We start from the raw sequence: 22,032 nt of genomic DNA on the forward strand, positions 1-22,032 counted from the left end.
GACTGTAGAATTAGCCTTCTACAGTGGGAGGGAAAAGAGGAAAGCAAAGTGCTGAAGGGACACAGTTGACCATGGGTGCAGGACTATGGGTACCTTGCTGGTAGGTGTGCGTGGTAACATATACCTGATGTATAATATGTCTAAATCATCTACAATGTTGTAAACCAATGTTACTTCAATAAAAACATAATAAATAAAATATCAAGTATTGAGAAGGGCAGAGAATGAATGGAATGCTCAAAAAGGTGCAAGATGGATTTTTTTTTAATATTAGATAGCAACATTCTCTTTTCCTGACTATTGGTGATATAACCAATAGAAATTCAATATTATTGTCACCAAAATATTTGTAAAAAAAATTTCAGAGCAAGGTTATTCACACACTGGCCTTAAATTAGAAATAGCTAAACATTTCACAAATTCATTATATTTGTATAATGGAATATTATATATGCATTGTAAGTATACAATTTAATAAAATTAAAATGAACAGTTATGGTATGTATTACTCTTACAAACAATGTTGAGAAAATATCTAGACACAAATTACATTGTATGGTTCCACTTATATAAAGCTTAAAGCAAAAAAAATTAATAAGATGTTCAAAGTCAGAATTGAGGTTATATTTCAGTGAGGATGTGAAAGAGGAGCAAGAGGTAAGCTTCTAGAAGGCTACTGATTACTTCTTAGTCTGGGTGCTAGTGACACATATGTTTTTACATCGTGTAAGTTCATTGAGCTATATATATGTATATACACACACACATACTTGCATCTTCTATAACTTTAGCTATATTTTAATTAGAAGTTATATTTAAATTAAATTATATTTTAATTAGAAGTTAAAGTTACATCTTATACTTTATTTTAAGATAGTGTTCACATATTCTCAGTTTATAAAATCAGCAAGCAGTAGGACTGTGTATGACAATAATATAATAAAACTAATAAGAAAATTTGGAAGACACTGAGTCTCCAATACTGTGAGAAGAATTGCTGAGCCAGAACCTTTCTGTCCATGTGAATATCACTCACACTAAAATTTCTTAAATGAATAGGCCAACTCAATCTGTTACATGCCTCCATTTTTGAGTTTTCTACTTTTGTCAGATTAATTAATAGTGAATGTGAAATGAAATGTGCCACAATAGAAACAACCCTCTAAAATAAGTTTCTGTTAAGAAAGTTAGTATTTAATGCATAGTTTAAGAAGAAGCCATGATCTGACATTTTACACCCTCTTTTGGCCACATACACATGCATGAAACTAGGATAATTACAAAGTTTAGGATGATGGTTGAGAAGAACAATGTTTTTTCCTTTTTCACTTGCCAAGATCTTGATTTTCCTGCATTGGACAACCAGACCAGATGTCATCTAGAGCTTATGGAAAAATGGAGACTTTAGAGAAACACAAAGACAACACTATTCATGTGACTGTGTTCTTTGGCACCCTGGAACTCAGTGGATGATGGGAGAAGTACAGTTTGGAGCCTCAGAATGAGCTCTTACTAATGTGAAAGCAGTAAAAATTAGGTTTCAATATTAGGTAGCACATTGAAAACCTTTCACAGATGAGGTAGGAAATATTAGCAAATGGAACACAAAACCTCAGAGGGAAGAGTCTAAGACATTGACTAAGTGAACAAATGAAATTCACAGAAAGAGGTCATTTCAACCTACAGCATAGGAGCTCACTGACACAGACCACAGAAAAGACATGTTGCACTAAGTTCCCGATAAAACTTCCCAGGGAGGACCAAATACTCTGTTCTCAAGGAGACTATACAGAGAAAGATGAATATTAAGTTAAAAAAAAACCTCATATATGAAATTCTGGGATGTCAAAAATGCCAAATCTGACCTCAGTATAACATCAAAATAGGGAGTATTTTGGGAAATAAATAAGTTTTGTTTTTATTTTTGTGTGGAATGTGTGTGTAATTTTAAGAGAAAAATTTCCCTAAGCCAGGGTTTCTCAAGAGCGCACTACAGACATATTGGAGGGGATATTTTTGTGGAGGTTGTCTGGTACATTGTAGGGTATACTGCCAAATTCTCCCTGAAAGGCAAAATTGACCCACAATTGAGATACTTTGATGTTAGCAAATCAATAAAATGGCCCTTGAGGGATTCAGAGTGACCCCAGCCATGTGCTCTCACTGGACACATAAATATTTACCAAGAGAGTTGGGAGGCTGGGAGTAGCTTTCAAGAAACATATTAATCATTACTCACATTGCTGTGAATTTCCTATTACTCACTAAATGATAACTGAAACCTGGATTTGAATTGGTTCTCTGTATGTATGTTAACTAAACAGGGCACTTGGGCACAAATCATAGTGAAAAGCACATGAAGACCAGTCCTAATGTTTACACAACAAAAATAAACCTTCTAGAAGTAAAAAAGAGAGAGAGAAAAAACTATAACTGATATTTTCCATACATTTAAAATTATTTTCCCAAATTTTTGGATTTTGGAAACTAATTCATTTTGGATTGAATTTGTGGACCTTTCCTGGATAACTTTTCTCTTACCAATCACTAATACTTGAATCAGCTTAACAGATAAATTTTGGCTAAAATGTATTTTACTACTGAGTTGATGATTTTGAATTGTAAACAATTTTTGGATAAGAATATTTGTTCAGCAATAAGGTTAAAGAGAAAAATACTTTGAAAGCTAAAATTAAGAGATCATTTATGGAGTCTGGAAGAGATGTAAGAATTATGTTTGATTGACTATTTAGAAACTTCCTGAAGCATTTAGAATAAGCACTGGTGTAAGAACATTGGACAAAATTCAAAGGGAAACAGAGACACAAAGGGAAAACAGAAATTTGGCAGGTTAACTCACATAATTAAAAATCGCATGTAAAACCTTGTGAAACTCAAGATTGCAAGAAATTAACTTTAAGCATTATTAAAAATCACAGAATAAAATGTACAAATTACTTGTGATGTCTCCTTTAAAGGACTATCCACAGTTTCTAATGTAAATAAGTAAATGGAATGTGTTCAAAAAGCTATTATAGTCCATGTCATCATTCCAGACAGCAAAGGAAAGAGACAAGCAATTCTGGATATGTAAGCTTTCTTATTTTAAAACGATCAGTTCAAATGTACCTTTCTCTGTGAAATTTTGCTCTTTAACAGCCTGATGAAAATTGTTTCTTTCATCTGAGCTTCCAAAAGCACATTGCCTGTTTCTGCTGTGATGCTGGTTTTTCTTACTTGTGTTCTATGGCAGGAACTGCCCTGATACTTGTCCCTCGAAAATTGTAAGAATTCATAGGCTCAGAGACTGCACTCATGCCTCTCCTGTCCTGTAAGCTACCGACACACATCAAACATGGGCAGAAATTTTCTAAATATCTGTTGAAAGTACCACTTACATTAATTTGTCTCCCTGCTTTAATAACCATTGGCAAGAAACCAGACATATTTTTAAATTAATTTATTTTTAATGAAGTTTGTTGTCTTAATTCTTATTGACAAATGGATGACCACACCTGTGGGGAGAAATCCTAAGACATAACTTTTAAGAAATGTATTTTGATATTAAAGTTCAGTGCTTTTCAATATGTATATGTTAATATATGTAAATCTGTAGAATCATGTGACCTCATGCAATCGCAGGGTAAGTGGTAAGATTATAAATAGAAAGAAAGTGTGATTAAGTTCAGAAACACTTAAAAATGGGCGCAAGTCAAGGGACATTTGATAGTATACATCTTAGAGTTTATGTACTACAATTTATTAGTTGTAGAGAAAAGTACACAGAACCTAGTTACATATTCATGATCTGAGAGCTAATTTAAGGAAAGTCAGCACAATATCATAGATCTCTTCCCTTAGACCTTACTGCCTACAGACCATTTACTACACACAAGCTAAGGGTGATTTTTCCAGTCAGTCTGAGAAATAAGTACTTGTTACATTAAAGGGCAAAAAAAATTAAGTACACATTTTCAAGTTAGTAGCATTGATTTGATCCCATTTTATATAAAAACTACACAGTGCCTTCAAAGAAACTGATTAAGGAATTTTAAAAATAATTCTTGAAAAAAATTCTTCTTTTCTGGATATTAACTGGTATTGATTTTAAAGCACTACTATCAATTGGCACATTTCCTTTTGGCTAAAACAAATATTACAGAGACACCATCAACTGTGGATGACTGCCTCAGTTTAATAAAATAGATACATATATAAAACAAAGGTGTCTGTGCATCATTATATAAATTAAATTAATTATACAATATCTAGACAAACTTTTGACTTGAAATTATATATATGCAAATTCATCATGTAATTTCAATGGACAAAGATAGTTTAGAATTATCTTTTTATAAAAGAAAATGAAGCTCTCTATATTCAGATGAGAACAGAATTTGAGATTTTTAGATTTTGTATAGCCCTGATTATTTTTTAAATAGATAATAATGAAACCATTTCAGAGCTACAAAACATAATATAATAAAATTCTCTGTGGTGTTTTGGGGAGATGTAATTACTACAGAATATTAAGTTGGGAAAATAGAAATAGAGCACTTAATCTACATGAATAATTGGAACACCTGCACACAGCAGACGGTTTTGCTTTTGGAGAATGTTAAAAGATTGGTTTTCTACGATCAGTGATTATCATTATAGTTTTTATTAATCAAAGATTATGAAAGAAAACTTGATGACTGGAAATTTAATTTGATTAATCTAAATACTTGGGAGGAACTACATTGACCTTCTAAATGAAAATTCACAAATACTTTACATTTAGAAATGTATGGTAAGCAAAGTTTTATCAATTCTTTCTGGAAGATTGCCACATATTTTTGACTTTCTCATCAACAGCTTGAAGATGTATACCTGTCAGCAAAAACAATGAAGTTGCTTTTATAATATGGGTTATTTATTTTGTTCCTTGTTTATACAGCTTGATTTTATTGTGCAGTTAATTTGTGTCTTTGTTTTTCATGATACGATGGGTCATGTCTAATTAGTAGAAAGTCCTTAAAATTCTGTGCAATAATTTGTAAATCAATAAAAAAGGAGTCATGCTAAGTTCTGTAAAATGCAGTTATTATTTGGAACATCTTAATCTATAAGCATCATGTTGGTTAGAACTTAAAATAGTAATTTCTCCAGAATTATTGGGGAAGAAAAGCTGATTAATAAAAACATGGTTTCTTCCAATAAAAGGTTACTGTAAGTTTGAAAGGAAAACATCATCATTAGGAAGGACTCTATGATGATGGGATTTTTTTTTCATAACTCTAAAAATATATTCAATTTACAACCCAGAAAGAATTCATGTTAAGTTGCTGGTAATGCAGAGATGCATGAATAGAAAAAATACTTTGAATGGTTCAAATTCCTTAGAGGAGGAATGATTAGAGATTTTTAAAAAACTGACTAAATTTTGAAAGGCACTATATTACCTTGGTTAAGAGAGTGACCAGTAACCATATAGTGCATTTCTAAATCCTAGCTCTGCTCTTTAAATTAAAGGCTTGCTTTTGGGAAATTATTTTACTGCACTCTCTTCCATTTAACTTTCCCCTAAACTGGGAAGGATTTTTTTTTTAACCACATAAATATTTTGGTATGATTAGACCATTAATTCATGTACACAGTGTGCCTGGCAGCCTTGTACACAGAGAGTGCTCAGTCAGTCTTAACTACTACCATTACCTAAACTGAACCAGCACACTCAAAGATCCACATTTTTTCTCATAGAATTTTAGAATTATAAGATTTATTAAATTACTCTTAAGTAATTTATTTTGAAATGTTAGCAGTACTAACATTTGAAATATTTTCATTAAATGAGTGCCGAACAAATGTGTCTAATGTTAAAATTCAGATTTTTAAAGAACAGTTTGTTAATGTGGATAAACTCAAGTTAGGTAAATCACTATTTTCAGAACAGGGGGTTATGATGTTCCTGGAGGTTACAGTATATTTCTGTGCAGTTAGGAAAGGATAAATTCATTCCTCACTGAACACAAGCTGTTTTCTCCCATAAAGGCTAAATCTATTTCAATATTGACATCTTTGTTTATTAATTTCTCCATATGAGGAATCTGAGATGCTAGTGAAGAAAAATAAAATGGAGTACTCCTAAAATCGAAAGTAAAACACATTTGCAATATCACTTTGCAGAAGAGTTGGGTTCAAGATAATGATTTAAAAGAAATGAAATTTAAATGAAATTTAAAAGAAACAGGAGGGCCTTCCTGGTGATACAAGGGTTAAGATGCCACCTATGAAGCTCTGCAGCACAAGTTTATCCACATTAACAAACTGTTCTTTTACTAAAAGATGTGAGTCACAAAGGGAAGAAGAGGTAGCATGGACTGGTCTTGAGCTCTGTTTAGTGGATGCCTTCATGGGAGAGAAAGAACCTCAACAGAAAAGGGAGGGAAAGGCAATGGCCCAAGATGTTCAGGTTGCGTAGAACATTGATGGACTCTCTGGACATTCCACCACTAATATTTCTCCTTCATCCATACCAATGTACATCTACCTCTTCTACATAGAAGAATCTCCCAAGAACCCAATATTGTACCACATACAAAAAAATAAAGGACCATTTACACAGAGACTTCTCTACTCTACCCCAAGACAAGGAGATCAGAGATGAGATGGGTGGATAGGTGGATGGATGAGTCAGAGAAAAAGGAAGAAGAAGTCAACCATATAACACTGCTCTTTCCCATTGAAGGTCTCCAGCCCAAGATGAACCCAAACTAAATAAAAATGTTGCATAAATCAGGTTTGGAGTTTTGATATTATTTTGGATCATGCATCCAAAATCCTGAATTAAATATGTGCTTGAGATTTGAAAGTAACTATAAGATTCTCTATTTTTAAGAATAAGCAGAAGTGTCATCGGGTCTGCCTGACTTTTCTGAAGCAGGGAAGATCAAGCCACTAAATAAAATTTAAAGAGAACACAAGACACTATAATACAGTCATGTTTTGGTCATGTTATAAACCATGCTTGTTCAAACAGTGCTTCAATTCACTACAGAAGAGAAATGTGGATACTTTTAAATATAGTTAATCACAACAGAGAACTTCAGATGAGAATCAATATGATCTAACAGAGGATTGGAAGGCACTGAGTTCAGATCACCCAACACCTTATTAAATGTATTAAGCAAATACTTATCTCCTGACTTGAGAGATATGTGGCTCAATCATTGCAATTTCATCAAGGATCCTAAGAAAAGTTGCTACTAACTATATTTATAAATGTTCTAACAAGATATTAAAATGAAATTCTTCTTCAGTTTTGAGCTTTATTTTTCTACAAAGGTGTTCTACACAATGATGTACATTATTTTAAGAATTTTCTATTTAAAAACATATATGTTATATATAATGTTATATATAATGTTTTTATATAAAAACATATTATATATATAATTATATATAAAATCAAATGATGAGCTTGGAAGTGTCCCTAGATTTTTAATCTTCTTTGCACTGTAGGTTCTTATTTTGCACATAGATATTCTCAAATAGTAGTGGGACTTCTATCACAAAATATCCTTGGGCTTACTCAGAATATCTGTCTGTGGAGCCTGATTTAATTACAGAAAAGAATGTGAGGGGAATAAACCTAGAGTGTTGTACCAATGATACAGTTAATCTAAGATACTGCAAGAGCTACAATTTCAGAAGACTTGGAAATAATTTCTTTGATATAATAAAAAGAAAACCATTTTTCTTTAACTGAATTTCTTGGCCTCTGTAGCAGAAATCAGATGTCTCATATTATTGCAGCAGTTTTTCTCCCCCAGTTTAATCTGGGACCCATTAACCCTGGTTATTTCTATATTTGGCGAGAATAAATACAAACTTGATTGTATGAATTATGTGAATGGCAGTGCTGAGAAGCTCCATTGGTAATCTAATATTATGATGCAAATGGATACTTCAGATAAATTAAAGGCATAAAAAATATAATTTGGAAATATATTTTTAAGGTTTAATTTATTTTAGGTCATTTGTATCAAAGTTGTAAACTGTCCTTTAAAAGAATACAGATGAAAACTGCTAGATGGGGGGCAAGAGTAGACTGCTGTCTGGCATATATTTGCTGTGAATTGAGTTACAGAGGGTGCATGAGCAACACAGACATTTCATGCTGGACATTTTGACAGTTGTACATGGATTCAATATAGCCGTAGTTGATTCTACCGTCAAACTAGATTTAATGCATCCTTCTTCTCTAGCGAGGTCCTATCCTTGATAAAATAATATAAGATTTTACATTACATCCATGACTCTTAAAGATAACTTTGCAATGCTTTAGCAAGTCTCCCAGATTTGGTAACATTAATTCATTGCCACCTGGGAAAACAGTTACTTAAAATCAAACAAATAAAAAGCAGAAATAATAAACAATGATGGTTTGTACTTTTTTCTCTTTGCTTTAAAATTTGGAGGGAGTTATCCACTGCAACAAGAGTTTGAAGGAGTCCAATTTTGCCCATACTAATATTTATTATAGGAAGGTTAAGATAGTTCCATATGGGAACCTTGTCTTTTTATTTACTTCCAGATATTACTCCTTTGTACTCTTATCTTCCTTACAGAATTGTAAACTCCTTTGAGACTACAGCTTTAGCCACTGTGCATCCTTTACACACTTTCTCTCATTAGCATATGATTGTTGTCCAGAAATCTCATAAATAACTGAAAATATCACATTTCATTAATTTTAAAAATCCTTATTTGCATTCATATTTTAACATAACTAAAATCAGGCTGTATCTCCCATTTAGTAGCCTCTTACAGTTGCTATCTGTCAGATACAATAATGGTGAGGTGGCTTCATGAAAGTCAGAGGGACAATATTTCTCCACATTCTGAAATATAAATGTTCTGAATGATAAGGTTGTTGTGTAGAAAGCCATGGTCCTCATAGACTGGGATGAAAACCAATTTAACATTGAGTTGGTTTTGAGTGTGAAGTTTAAGGAATCATTTAATCAACTTACATCTCTTCCTCTTTTTATATAGGTTAATGGGTGACATATACTTTAAAAGAAAACCTAATTATAAACAAATCTGAAAGAGTTCTTTCAATAACATTCTATCGCATAAGAAAACTCAGTGGTAGCTTAATTGGCATTATGTTTTATTTTGTATTGATACATAAAATAATAGTGCATCCTGCAATTACTAAATATTTTGTGGCTTTAATTTTGTGGCAGATAGAATTTTATTCATAGTTTTTAATTATAATATCTTGTAATATTTTGAATAGAGTGTTTCTGTCCAAGTACTATATCTCTGACCACTAAGACCACTATGTGCACAAAATCACAAATACTAATCTCTGTACATTCAGTTATGATTTGATTCCATCACAAACCTCCATCCATGATTCTGCTAGGCATATGGGTATCTATTTGAAATTGGAAGTATCTCTGTCCATCCTCATTCCCAACCAAGGATGACACGAAACATGAACAAGCAGATGTTGACCTTGAGTTGTAACTTCCCATGCTTTGAAATGTGGGGAAACATCTCCTTAACATACAGCACTAGCACACCAGCAGGCAGCAGTCTCAACACAACATCATTGCTGCAGTAGAGTGACCCATATTTTATGTCAATTCCTCAAATAATCTTTGGCCTTTACTATTTCTGACTTTTCCATGTATTTCCCTAATTTGGTTTATTAAAACTCTACCCAAACCATAAGACCCAGTGCAATTGTCTTTAGATATTTTAATAACCTCAGTCAGATGTTATTACATTTTTTCATATCTATAACTTTTTCTTAAACTTGCCAAAAAATTTGGCATATTTTATTTTTACTCTCTGATAGAGTCCTTGAGTACAGGGTACTGTTTTATAGATCTCTATATAACCCCATAACTTAAAGCTTGGGAGTAGCAGAGATTCAATAAATGTTTATCATATATTAAATGATACATTTGTAAAATTCTAAAGTAATATATAATTTCTATAACAATGTTTAATATACTATACCACACTTGCATTTTAATTACTCTTTTTACTGAGATATTACAAAAATTATTCAATGGTATCATTAAGAAACTGTTCTGAAAACTAGCCAATGCCAACATAAAGCATAGTTATTAAGATCTAGGAATTTGAGGTTTCATTTATAATTATATATCATTCATCACTTAAAAATTTTTTTTCTATGTGTGTTACATATATATATACAATATTTGAGTAATATTATATTAAACATTATCAGCTTTATGATAACTCAGGTAACCCACGGTTCTATATTTTAGCATTCTCCAGGGAAACTTACCTCTTACAATGATGTTGGTAGACTTTTTAGCAGGGTTCCCCACATTATTATTGGCAATGCAACTGTAAGTACCAGCATCTTCTGAGGTGATGGCAGGTATGGTCAGTGTCCCTCCATTCAAAACAGTCTTTTCAGGCAGAGTCCCAAAGGACCTGACCCAGGTGAGAGAGGGTGCAGGTTCTCCTCCTGTCGTAACACACACTAATGTTATGGCCTCTCCAGGATTTACAACTATAGGATCATCCACCAAGAGTTTAATTGACGGAGATGCTAAAAGACACAAACAAAAGAACATGCAACTATTTAGATTTACTATAACTAGAATTCAACAGCATGCTTTATTGTTAAACAGTTAAAACTAAATATTATATCTTGGCAAAATCATATTATATTAACCAAATTTAAGTCACTCATTGGTTACATATTAACTATGTTGTATAAACCTAGAGAGCTGTATTAAAATTCTTATACAGGAGAATTAAAATTTATATATCACTAAATTATTGCTCCAAAATAAGACTGACAAGAGAGACTAAAGTTATAAAACAAAATTCCCTTCCTCTTTTAATACTGACAATCACCATTTGTTTTTGTCATTCCAGGCATAAATATTGCAGCTGATTGTTTAGTCCTATATTTTCTTGGTGAGGATGGTCAGATGTTTCATTTTTGGATCAACCACAAGTAAAATGATACGGTTTTGCAACCTGAACACAATCCAGTGAGAAATAAATGCAAAGGCCACCAGTCTTTTAGCAAGCAGTAGTCCTGATTTTGATCTTGAAAGGAATATAAAAATCATCTCATTCTAATTCAGTCCCAATACTTCCTCCCTAGTCTGTGCATTCACAAAGATCTAGGCAGTGACTTCTCATAACTACTGCCTTAAAATATAGAAACAAACAAATAAAAATTCAAATATAGGCATCAAACTGTGACTCTCACAACTCTAATGTTTGGATTATAATGATCTTCCCAGTGAAAACAAATCATTTATGATCATTCAGGTTAAAAAATACACAAGAAAATATTCAATAATAAAAAAATGCTGTGTCACAGACTTTTCATCAAACACTCAAAATAGAAAGTACACAAAAAATGTGTTCATATACAGTACTTTTTCTCTCACACTGTAGTGCCAGGCTACCTAATGCATCCCTAAATAAAAACGCATTATTCTGTATTTTGAGTTCACACATTCAGAATTCTCAGAATAGAAGATGAACCCCTTAAATGGTTCAGTATTGTCTGCCTTGTTGGGGAAAAAATAAAAGAGAGGCCTCCCTAGTGGCCAGGGGTTAAGGCTCAGCGCTATTACCATGAAGGGCCTCCCCTGAGGCTGAGAGGGACCCCTGCCAGGAAGCTCACCCACATGGAGCAACAGACCCCTCCTGCCTTGCCCACTGTTCCCCTTAGCAGTGTATGTCAATCTGCCTGTTCTGCTCCCCGCTCTGTCTCTGGTGGATCCTCTTACCGGTCCCCATACACCTCAGGCCTACTCCACAGTTCTACAAAAAAATAAATGAAACCCTTAAAAAAATAAAAAAAAAGTTCGATATAGTCCCAATTGTTTATACTCTATTGTTTCCTCCTCTGTCCTGAGTGTTTTGTCTATGCTTTCTTCCATTTATTTTATTGTTTCAGATCTTACATTCAAGTCTCTTGTCCATTTTGAGTTGATTTTTGTGTATGGCATGATAGTATTTTTTCATTTGTTCTGCTTTTCTTTATCAAACATATTTATATATTCATTTATTTTCCTCCAACTAGAATTATTGAGGCAAAGTTCATTTACATCAATGAGAATTTTTTGGAGGTTAAAGGCGCATGTTTTCACACAATGCCCACCACCAAAGTCCCCATAATTCTCCAACACACTGCACTGATCTCCCCCCACCCAATCTCTCCATTTCTGGTTGCCTTAGTTTTGCAGTAAAATACCAAGGAACTGCTATCAGTATGTTTTTGTCTGTTCCTTTGTTTTGTTTCTCTATATTCCACATACAAGTGAAACCATCTGGCATTTGTCTTTCTCCTTATGACTTATTTTGTTGAGCATTATCCTCTCCATTTCCATCCATACATTTACTTGGAAGAGCTGGGTTTTTTGTTTGTTTATAGCTGAGTAGCACTCTACTGTATGTGTATATATATATATATATATATATATATATATAATATATATATATATATATATACCCGGTTTTTCTGATCCACAATTCCGTACTTGGGCATTTACATTGTTTTCATAATGTGTATCTTGAAAATAGTGCTACAGTTAATACAGACAGACAGGCATGCGTCTCTTTGAATTAGTATTTTTGCTTTTACTGGGTAGACACCTAGAAGTAGAATTGATGATCTCATGGCAGTTCTAATTTGGTATTTTGAGAAACCTCCATACTCTTTTTTATAGGGGATTGGCCAGTCTATAACAGTGTAGAAAAAATGCTTTTTCTCTACATCCTTGTCAACACTTTTTTGATGTGGGACCATTCTCATGGGTGTAAGATAGTATTGCACTGTGGTTTGGATTTCCATTTCCTTGATAATAACTAATGATGAGCATTTTTTCTTCAGCCTGTTGACCGTCTATGTGTGATTCTACACTTAAGGGTGTGATTCCCTATCTCTAAATTACATATACAGCATTGTAAACATATGTTGTCTCAATAACAAATAAAGGGGAGAGCAAAAAAAAAAATCCATATTATAATTACGGTTTGGTAGGTAAGACTTGGATGTCAAAAAAACCTTATGAAATCATTGCTAAATGCTGGTTCTTCTAACATTACTTTAAGATTTATGGAAGTTTTCAGTGCCTTCATAGTCCTTGGGAAACAATAAAGAATTCAAATTATAAAGACTTCTCTATAAAACATATACAGTACTGTAAATGAATTTTACCTCAATAAAAACAAACAAAAATTTCCAGAAATTACTACATTAAAATAAATGAATAATAGAAACTAAAAACATGTTGGGTTATACATATATTGAAAATAATATGCAGAAGGCACTGCAGTTTGGAAGAAAGGAAGTATCTCAAAGAATTGTTAAGGGGTGTTAAAATGATAGAACCTATTGCTAATTAAATATTTTAAAAGGATTATACTAAATTACTGAGATATCATCATGAAAAAGTAAAAGAAATCCCTATAGCCCAATTTGAGGCAAATATCATAATCTTAAAATACAGCCTTATAGAGTCCAACCTTTATATTAAATGAATAGAACTTATTTGTCTTATATTTTGTAAAATTAAATATTTCCAGGCCTAAGGTCATGAATAACACATGTTTGAACTGTGGAAACACAGCACAGAGACATTAAGTGAAGAAACATTGTCCCTGAAACTTGCTCATATAGGGATGAATTGCTTTTGATTAGATAGACAATATTGAAAGAAAAATGCTCAAAAGAACTTCAAAGCTCATAAAATAATATATAAGACTGTGTTTATATATTGATATGATACATTGCAGAACTATGTGCATAATCTTAACAGATTCTCTTTTCCAATTTGAATTGCAAATAGTTATACAACTTAGTTTTATTGCAGATGACATTAATTTTCTGATTATCCTAATACTAAAAATAGCCTACACAGATCATAAAAATTTCTTTGATTTCAAAACTTTAAGAAATTCATATATATTTTAGTATCAAAATTTTCTAGCATTAAATTCTGAAAAGACATAGGCAAAATCATTGGCAATTTTGTTCTAATAGCTTAGTGTTGATTGTATAAATATCAGCTCTTCAAAATGAAGTTGAATTATAAAATAATAAAAGATATATTTCTTTCATATTTGTGTTGTAGAATGGGATTCATGCCCACTATAAACTTGAGTGAACTATAAGGTCATCCTGATGTGTGATGAAAAAACTAGTTTGGGTTTAATTAAGAATACATTCTGGGGCCTCCCATGGTGGCGCAGCGGTTGAGCGCTGGACTGCAAAGCTGCCCGCAGCCTCTGCAGTGCCGGTTCGATCCCTAGCCACCGGCGAGGGTCCCAATTGGTGTGACAGACCTCTCCTGCCGCACCCGCTGCTCCCCTCAGCAGAGTATTTCATCAGTCTGTCTGTTCTGTTCCCTGCTCTGGCTCTGGTGAATAATCTCACCCTCCTGTGCTTCTGACTGTACCCAGTGCTTGTATAAATAAATAAATCTTAAAAAAAAAAAAAAGAATACATTCTACAGGAAGAAAATACTGGTTTAGTCAAAGTTAATGGCTTCTTCAGTGTTTTGTTTTGTTTTGATTGTTACCTAACATATAGTTTGTTGAAGATAAATATGGTTTAACAAACCAGAAATAATGCAGTGCTAATTATTTTCTTAGAGACACTGGCCTGTTATGGATCTGGGGCATTTAATTCTTAAAAGGGAGCTCTGTTTTCCACTCCAGATGCTGATAAATTGACATGAGGAAGTTATTTGTTGCACAGTCACCAGTTGTCTTGAGATGGAACTATTCTTTGAATGGAGGATTAGAAAGTAACTTGAATCACATGTAAAATCACAAGAAGAAACTTAGAAAATGAGAAAGAATGCCAATAAAACCCACTCAACTGGGATGGTATTTTAGTTTGAATTTCCCTTGAAGAACTTGAAGGAGGTCTTGATATAAACAGTTCCTTGGATGGAATTCTTAGGAAGTCTATTGAAGGAGTGGAGAAGAGAGACAGGAAAGGATGAAAATCCAATAAAGAAGTATGAATGAGTACTTGTCACAGTGGGAAACCCAGCTAACTGCTGCTAGCTGCTCTCTGAGAGATTACATAGAACACACCTCAGAACTCTCCCTCTAAAGAGTAAGTAGGCTGGCTGGGTGTCCATCTACCAACTCTGGCCCCTCATTAGTTGAGGATTATTCTGTGGCTCTTAACTTCCCAACCTTGTACTATGGCTGCACACACTGCTAACTCCAGATTTAATCTTCAGACAGAAAAATATTGATGGTGAAACTGTCCCCAAAACTGCAGCAATCTTCAGAATAGGCTAACAGGAAGCACTTAAAGTAACTTCAAGGACACCTTTTCCATGTAAATTCACTGAGTGATAGTTGGCTGTAGATGTAATGTAAAAAGGATAAAGTACAGGAAGGAATGGGTGCTGAGTAAGATCACCTTCATCCATTAGTATATAGGAGCAAAATAAAATGAGTAAGAGAGTATATGAATTAAAGAGAAAGAGAGTAAAATATATGATTAACTTTCTCCTTCTGTCCTATCATTGTGCTTTCTTAAACAACAGAAATTATATTGAAACTTGACAAGCTTAGTCTACCATTGACATAAAGAGACATTCTGAAATGCTTACAATTTCAAGGAACAGAAAAGTGGAGAACACTAATTCTAGGTAGAACTAGTCATTTCACTGAGATATAAGTACCATTGTATTTTCATGTATTGCACTGAAATTCATTTTTAACACATCCTTCAATGAAGTACAGGTAGATGTGAACATGTCACAACATAATGAGAGCATATATTAGAAGTTGATTTGAAAACTGAAAATAATCCACCCATTTAGTTGGGTTCATTATTCAAATGCTAACACTATTAAGATATCAATTGATTACCAGGATACCCAATAATAATATAAAGGGAATTCTATTAAAATGATGTTCCAGAATATAGGTCTATTTGAACTAGTATCCATAAATAGTTTATAATGAAAGAGATAGCCTTTGAAACAAATATGAAGCCAACATGCAATTTTCATTATTTTAATATTCACAGAGCAGGTATTTCTTCACAGAATTTACCAGGATTTTTAGGAGTAGTGCCAGTTTGCAAAGATGACCTTGTCACTAGATCAGTAGAACATGAAATTTTTATTCCTGCTGCCTAAAATCACCTCCCAGTGCTTATCCACCAGGCAAAACAGCAGTCAAGTACTTTTCTATGCTCAAAACCAATATCAATTCTTCAAGAAATTCCTAATTTTTGTCCAAATAAATTGAGTTTCTTCCTCCTTCGTGTAAGTATAGTTGCTCTTAATACACCCTAACCATTAGAACATTTATCCCTACTCTTTAACTATGAGAGAATAACAGGTTGTCTGTGTTAAAAGGATGGTATTTTTCATATTTGTATGTACTGGATCTGGCAAAGAATTAGTTCAATAAAGTCTTATTTAATAAAAGAATGTTGAATTTAAAAAGTAGAGAACAGAAACTATATGTAAGCCCCAACTATTACTCACAAATTTAACCAAAAACAAATTCAATGTGAAAGAATATAACATATGACTCAGGATTTCATGAGTCATCCATTGAAAAAATACTAGCTATGAAGACCTGTCAGTTCTTTCATTGTTAAACCCATCTAAACTTAATCATGTTTCATATTACTAATAAGGTGATGACTAAGACTTTTTCTACCAATAGTACACCACTTATATAAAATGAATGTATCATATTATCCATGCTTCTTTATTCAGTTATAATTCAATTAGAATATAATATATATTCTTTATTCAGTTATAACATATACTTTACTATTAATAAGCCATGTGATTAAGTGAAATTATGTCCCTGAAACCAAGATAAAGGACACAACCTTTGTCACGACCAGTATGTAAATAATTGAATATGAACTTAAAGATCAGTCATTAATTTAAGCTCTTCTATACAGAACCCTAAATGTCAGATTAGATAGATGTAACTTTCAAAAGCAAGAATTAATATATTCATATATTTGAATATTTTAATACCACAGGGGGCACATAAAGAGCTTAAGCTGATGCTTCTAAAATTTGCCCGAAAATATTAATTTCTGATGGATGAAAGTGGTCATATTTTATTGCATACAGTTCAAGACTAAAGGTCAAGTAAATTAAATCAAAACATGTGCAAATCATACATACATTCATATCTAACATACTTGAACATTATAACAATATTTACTATGGATACTAGAAATAGTTTTACAAAGTAGTATAAGAATATCGTATCTCGATTCCTGAACTGGGTCACAACCCAGACGAATGCAGTGTCATGAATACCTCAGTCTTTGCCAGGTATCTGTTACCAATTTTAAGGCTGAGATTTCTGCTCTAGCCTCCAAAAGACTTGGGTGCATCAGAAGATGCTAGAATGAGCAATATAATTCTTGGAGGTGACGATGCCTCAGTAAATTAAGGTTTGCCCTTGGAAACCAAATAAAGGTGATATTTTTTTTTTTTTTTTTTAAATAGAGGCATGCTTTATTTATTTATTTTACTTGTTTGTTTGTTTGTTTATACATGCACTGGGTACAGTCAGAAGTGCGGGAGGGTGAGAGAATTCACCAGAGCCAGAGCGGGGTGCAGAGCAGGCAGAAGGACCGAAGTACACTGCTGAGGGGAGCAGCGGGCGGCAGGAGAGGTCTGTGCGCCATGTGGGACCCTCCTCCGGTGGCCAGGGAGCAGCCGGGGATCGAACCGGCGCCGCAGAGGTCACGGGCAGCTTCGCAACCCAGCGCTCAACCGCTGCGCCACCGGGGAGGCCCAAGGTGATATTTTATTGTCTAAAGTGTAAAAATATTATGTAGGAGTGTTCTGTTTTCAAATCAAACAGAATCATTAAGTATTTTTTTACTATTATTTTATATTGATATTTTTCCTCCATGGTGAAAGTGAAAAAGGAAAGGCAGAAAAAGAATCAGAGCATAATTTGTTAAAAATAAATTTGCCAAAGAACAGGGGAACTGATTCCAAGTATTGTGTGTGGTTGGTAGCCAATTTACTGTACTGAATTACAAAGTCATACAACTGTGGTTTACACTGGAGAAAATGACAATTTAAAACTTTAAGCCTTATAGAAGGTGTCACTATAGTATCATGTTGGTATACTGTAAGTACTAAAGTCTGCTTAACACTGTTATTACAGATCTAATTCCAACAAGAGTCAATTCAAGTCTAACTATTTTAGTAGTTACATTTCTTATCTTGGGATTTCAGACATTCAGAGAACATTTAAATATATTGTTGCTATGTTCTAGGACAATGCTGCTACATGATAACAGAGGTATTTATTTTTTGAGTAAGGTAATAGGGAATGTAACATATGTAGAGAAACTAAATACTCTGCACAAAAATGGGAATTTTTACTTAAGGAAAGATCAAAAGCCAACAAAACCTTTTTAATGAAATTTTAGCATTGGAAAGATAAAACTGACTACATCAGCTCTGTATTCAATTCCTCTCTATACATAAGAAATGTATGGACAAAAGGTGCTGCCAATCTCTTATTTCTCAAAGCTACTGAAACTATAGATTTCACATTCTAATTCTGATATTTTTAACATAGGCATTGGAAAATCCACCTTTCCCCATTGCACATGATTAATATGAGCTGTTGAACAATCTTTCAAAGGAAACAAATACTAGTTATTTAATTTCAATGTTGAATATTTTTTCAAGTTCTTAATATTGATATATATTGATTTGCCTATTTCAATATCTAGTATCTTGAGTATTAAATTCATAAAATATTCTTTAAATATGGATCTGTTTATATATAATAATGCTTTCCTAAACCTTTTTAACATACTGCTTAAATACACAAAACAATTTTAGCATGCAGATCACTCAATGGAAATTCAATTTTCAGGTTCCTTGAAATGTAGTATCATATTTTTGTATAGTATATAGTGTCATAATACCAAATGGATGTCACAGCAGATTGCCTTTTACTTATTAGTTCCAAAATGAAAAAGACATGAACCTTAAAATTTTTATCAGATTGAGTTAAATTTAAAATTGAAAGATAATATGCAAAGAGGTAAGACTTCAGTAAATATTACTGATCGAGATCAAAAGAATAAGAAAAATGTAAGTCCTCTTTTGCTACTTTTTGTCCCTTCTAGGCAACTGTCTTTATGGATTCAATCCCAGAGAACTAAACTAGACATCATTTGCTTTTTCCAGTAGCTTTGTTCATTTATTTGCCACTGTGCCTAAACTTGTCCCTCTTAACTTTGGAAATTGTATTTTAATTAGTAGTGAATATGTGAATCATTTTGAATATGTGAATCATTGGAACTTCAAACATTTTTTCAGTTAAACAAAACAAATATGTTGCAGGATTTTGCAAAAGAGTCCAATGCAATGACCTCATAGTACTTTACTTGACTGAATAAAAATTCTGTCATTTCCTTGGTTGAGTGTAATGTTGCAATGCCAAACCTAAGTGAAAACTTAAAAACTAGACTCATACCATTGTTACTATTCATGTCAAAAATTATATAACTGTTGTTTTCTGATAATTTCCATTCTTGCCAGATTAGTATAATGAGTCATTAATAGAACAAGAGGACAGTGTTAACTATCAATCAACGCTTATTATACAATGCGTGTCTTAGAAATCAATACTGCTGACTTTCCTGTATATCCACTAGATAGCATGTGATTAAAGGATGCAGTCAATAACAGCCTCAAATATTAGAATATAGTAAAAAACAAAGAATGACTAAAAGGACCTGAGAGAAAGAAATGCTTTTCAAAACATAAACTAAGGCATATGTATTAATAAACAATTGGACATACCTATTTTTTATAGAAATAGAACAACAGCAAGTAAATCAAGACAAGTATATTATTAGAAAAAACAGTGATTAGTAGAATAGATTTTGTAGAAAATGAAAATTGAGGGAAGAGTTGAAATTTTTGAGCTACTTTGGAAATAACTGTCACATAGCAAACCAAAAATGGACATGATAGCCCAAATAAATCAAAAGATTGATGTCAATGCCAATCTGATACACTGCCTGTCCATTATTTCCCAGCCAACCAAGCGTCCTTCTCCATTTAGTCCCTGGAACAGTACACTAGATTGCCTACTTCTGCCACATGGACTTTAATTACAAGTCCTTGGTTTCAGTGTGGATCTTTAAATCATGGCTCACATGACTGTAGATGAACAATGACTACAGGCTATTAACCTCAGCCACACTACATGGTATTAAGTTCTCTGAGGAATATGGCTAAGGTCAGAGTATGCCTTGAAAACAGATGGTCTCACTCATAGCAGGAATCTAGAAAACTTAAATAAGGGACCAGGAAAATGAATATAAGAAAGTGAAAATCGAAATCAACAAAAAACTATGAACCAGAGACACTTTTTGGGGGGTGGGGGGCGGGAGGGGAAGGATTGGGGTCAGAATGGGGCGTTTGCAATTGTATGGGGGAATATAAAAATAAAATTTATTATTTAAAAAAAAAAAACAGATACTTTACCACAAAGTTTTAACAATAATCTGTTTATATCACATCAGAATATTGGGGGGAGGGGAAGCAAGCCTTCATCACACACTCAAAGGAAAGTTGCCTCCATTTTGCCTGCTTTTAACTTGGAAAAGAAATATTAAGTCAACTTTGATGGAAAAACAATTTCTATTTTCCTAAATTTTAAAAAGTTATATGTACTTTGTATTAGATTACTATGCTTGAATACAAGAAGGGAAAAAAAACATAAACTGTTGAGATTTCTTCATTATGGAAGTAAATATATTAAAAAGTGGCCTTGTAAAGTTCAGCAAAACCAGAGTAATATATATATATATATTATATATATATTAGTAGGATGATGATATGTATGCTTTATTCATATACAATATTGGATAATCACTTGTCTCCAATTACTGAGAAAAATTTGTAATATTGTTATTTAATATTTCTACTAAAAAGTACAGACTAGTGGATTCTGTCATTGATACTTTTAACTAAAGAAAAAGAAGTATAAAAGGCTAAAAATCCTTAATGCTTTCTTCACAAAGGTAATTTTTTTAAAGATTTATTTATGCATACAACAGCTGGGGTACAGGCCAGGCATGTGGGAGGTGAGAGGATTCACCAGAGACAGAGTGGGGAACAGAACAAGCAGTCTGACTGAAATACACTGCTGAGGGGAGCAGAGGGCGAGACAGGAGAAGTCTGACGCTCCATATGTGTTGCTCTGACTGAACTCGTGCTGCAGAGGCTGCAGATTGCTTCATAGCACCTTGCTTAACCCCTTGTACCACCAGGGAGGCCCTTATTTATTTATTTATTTATTAATTAATGAAGATTTATTTATTTATTTATACAAGCACTGGGTACAGTCAGAAGCACAGGAGGGTGAGAGAATTCACCAGAGCCAGAGCGGGGAGCAGAGCAGGCAGAAGGACCGAAGCACACTGCTGAGGGGAGCAGTGGGCGGCAGGAGAGGTCTGCGCGCCATGTGGGACTCTCCTCTGGTGGCCGGGGAGCAGCAGGGGATCGAACCAGCACTGCAGATGCTGCGGGCAGCTTCACAACCCAGCATTCAACCACTGCGCCACCGGGGAGGCCCCAAAGGTAATTTTTAAATCAAACAACTACCTCTACCATAAAGCTAAGAACCTATCATTTGCCAGGCACTTTAAACATAATCTCATTTAATTTTTATAGTAAGTATAATGAGGTAAGGTTCTAGGGGAAATTTGATGATCTTAAATGCCTTACAGCTTGATGGGGAACAGAGGTCAAGGATGCATCTTCTTGAGAGAAACTAAAGGCTCCCTGCCAATGACTTTTCATAGAAAAAATGCTGGGAGCACATGATTCTCTCAAACAGGTGCCTCAGGTCCAGAGATGATTTGCTTGCTAAATTTTTTTTTAATAGTAATGTAAGTCCCATATATAAATCTTAAAATTTTGTAGGCCTGAACCTTGCTTACAGGAACCTTAAGGTTCAAGATTAGCTTCATAGGCT

The 22,032-nt window shown here is 33.4% G+C and overlaps 1 protein-coding gene across 1 annotated transcript in view; it reads right to left on the reverse strand.

Annotated features, from left to right (window-relative positions):
• MDGA2 (MAM domain containing glycosylphosphatidylinositol anchor 2) overlaps positions 1–22,032 on the reverse strand; it is a 729,529-nt gene that overhangs the window by 185,874 nt on the left and 521,623 nt on the right. The window contains 1 exon segment of the mRNA XM_054690202.1: positions 10,313–10,582. Coding sequence (XP_054546177.1) covers positions 10,313–10,582 — 270 coding nt within the window.

The sequence above is a fragment of the Talpa occidentalis genome, unplaced genomic scaffold, assembly GCF_014898055.3.
Source record: "Talpa occidentalis isolate TD23 unplaced genomic scaffold, MPIMG_talOcc4v2.1 talOcc4.11, whole genome shotgun sequence".
NCBI classification, from domain to species: domain Eukaryota; kingdom Metazoa; phylum Chordata; class Mammalia; order Eulipotyphla; family Talpidae; genus Talpa; species Talpa occidentalis.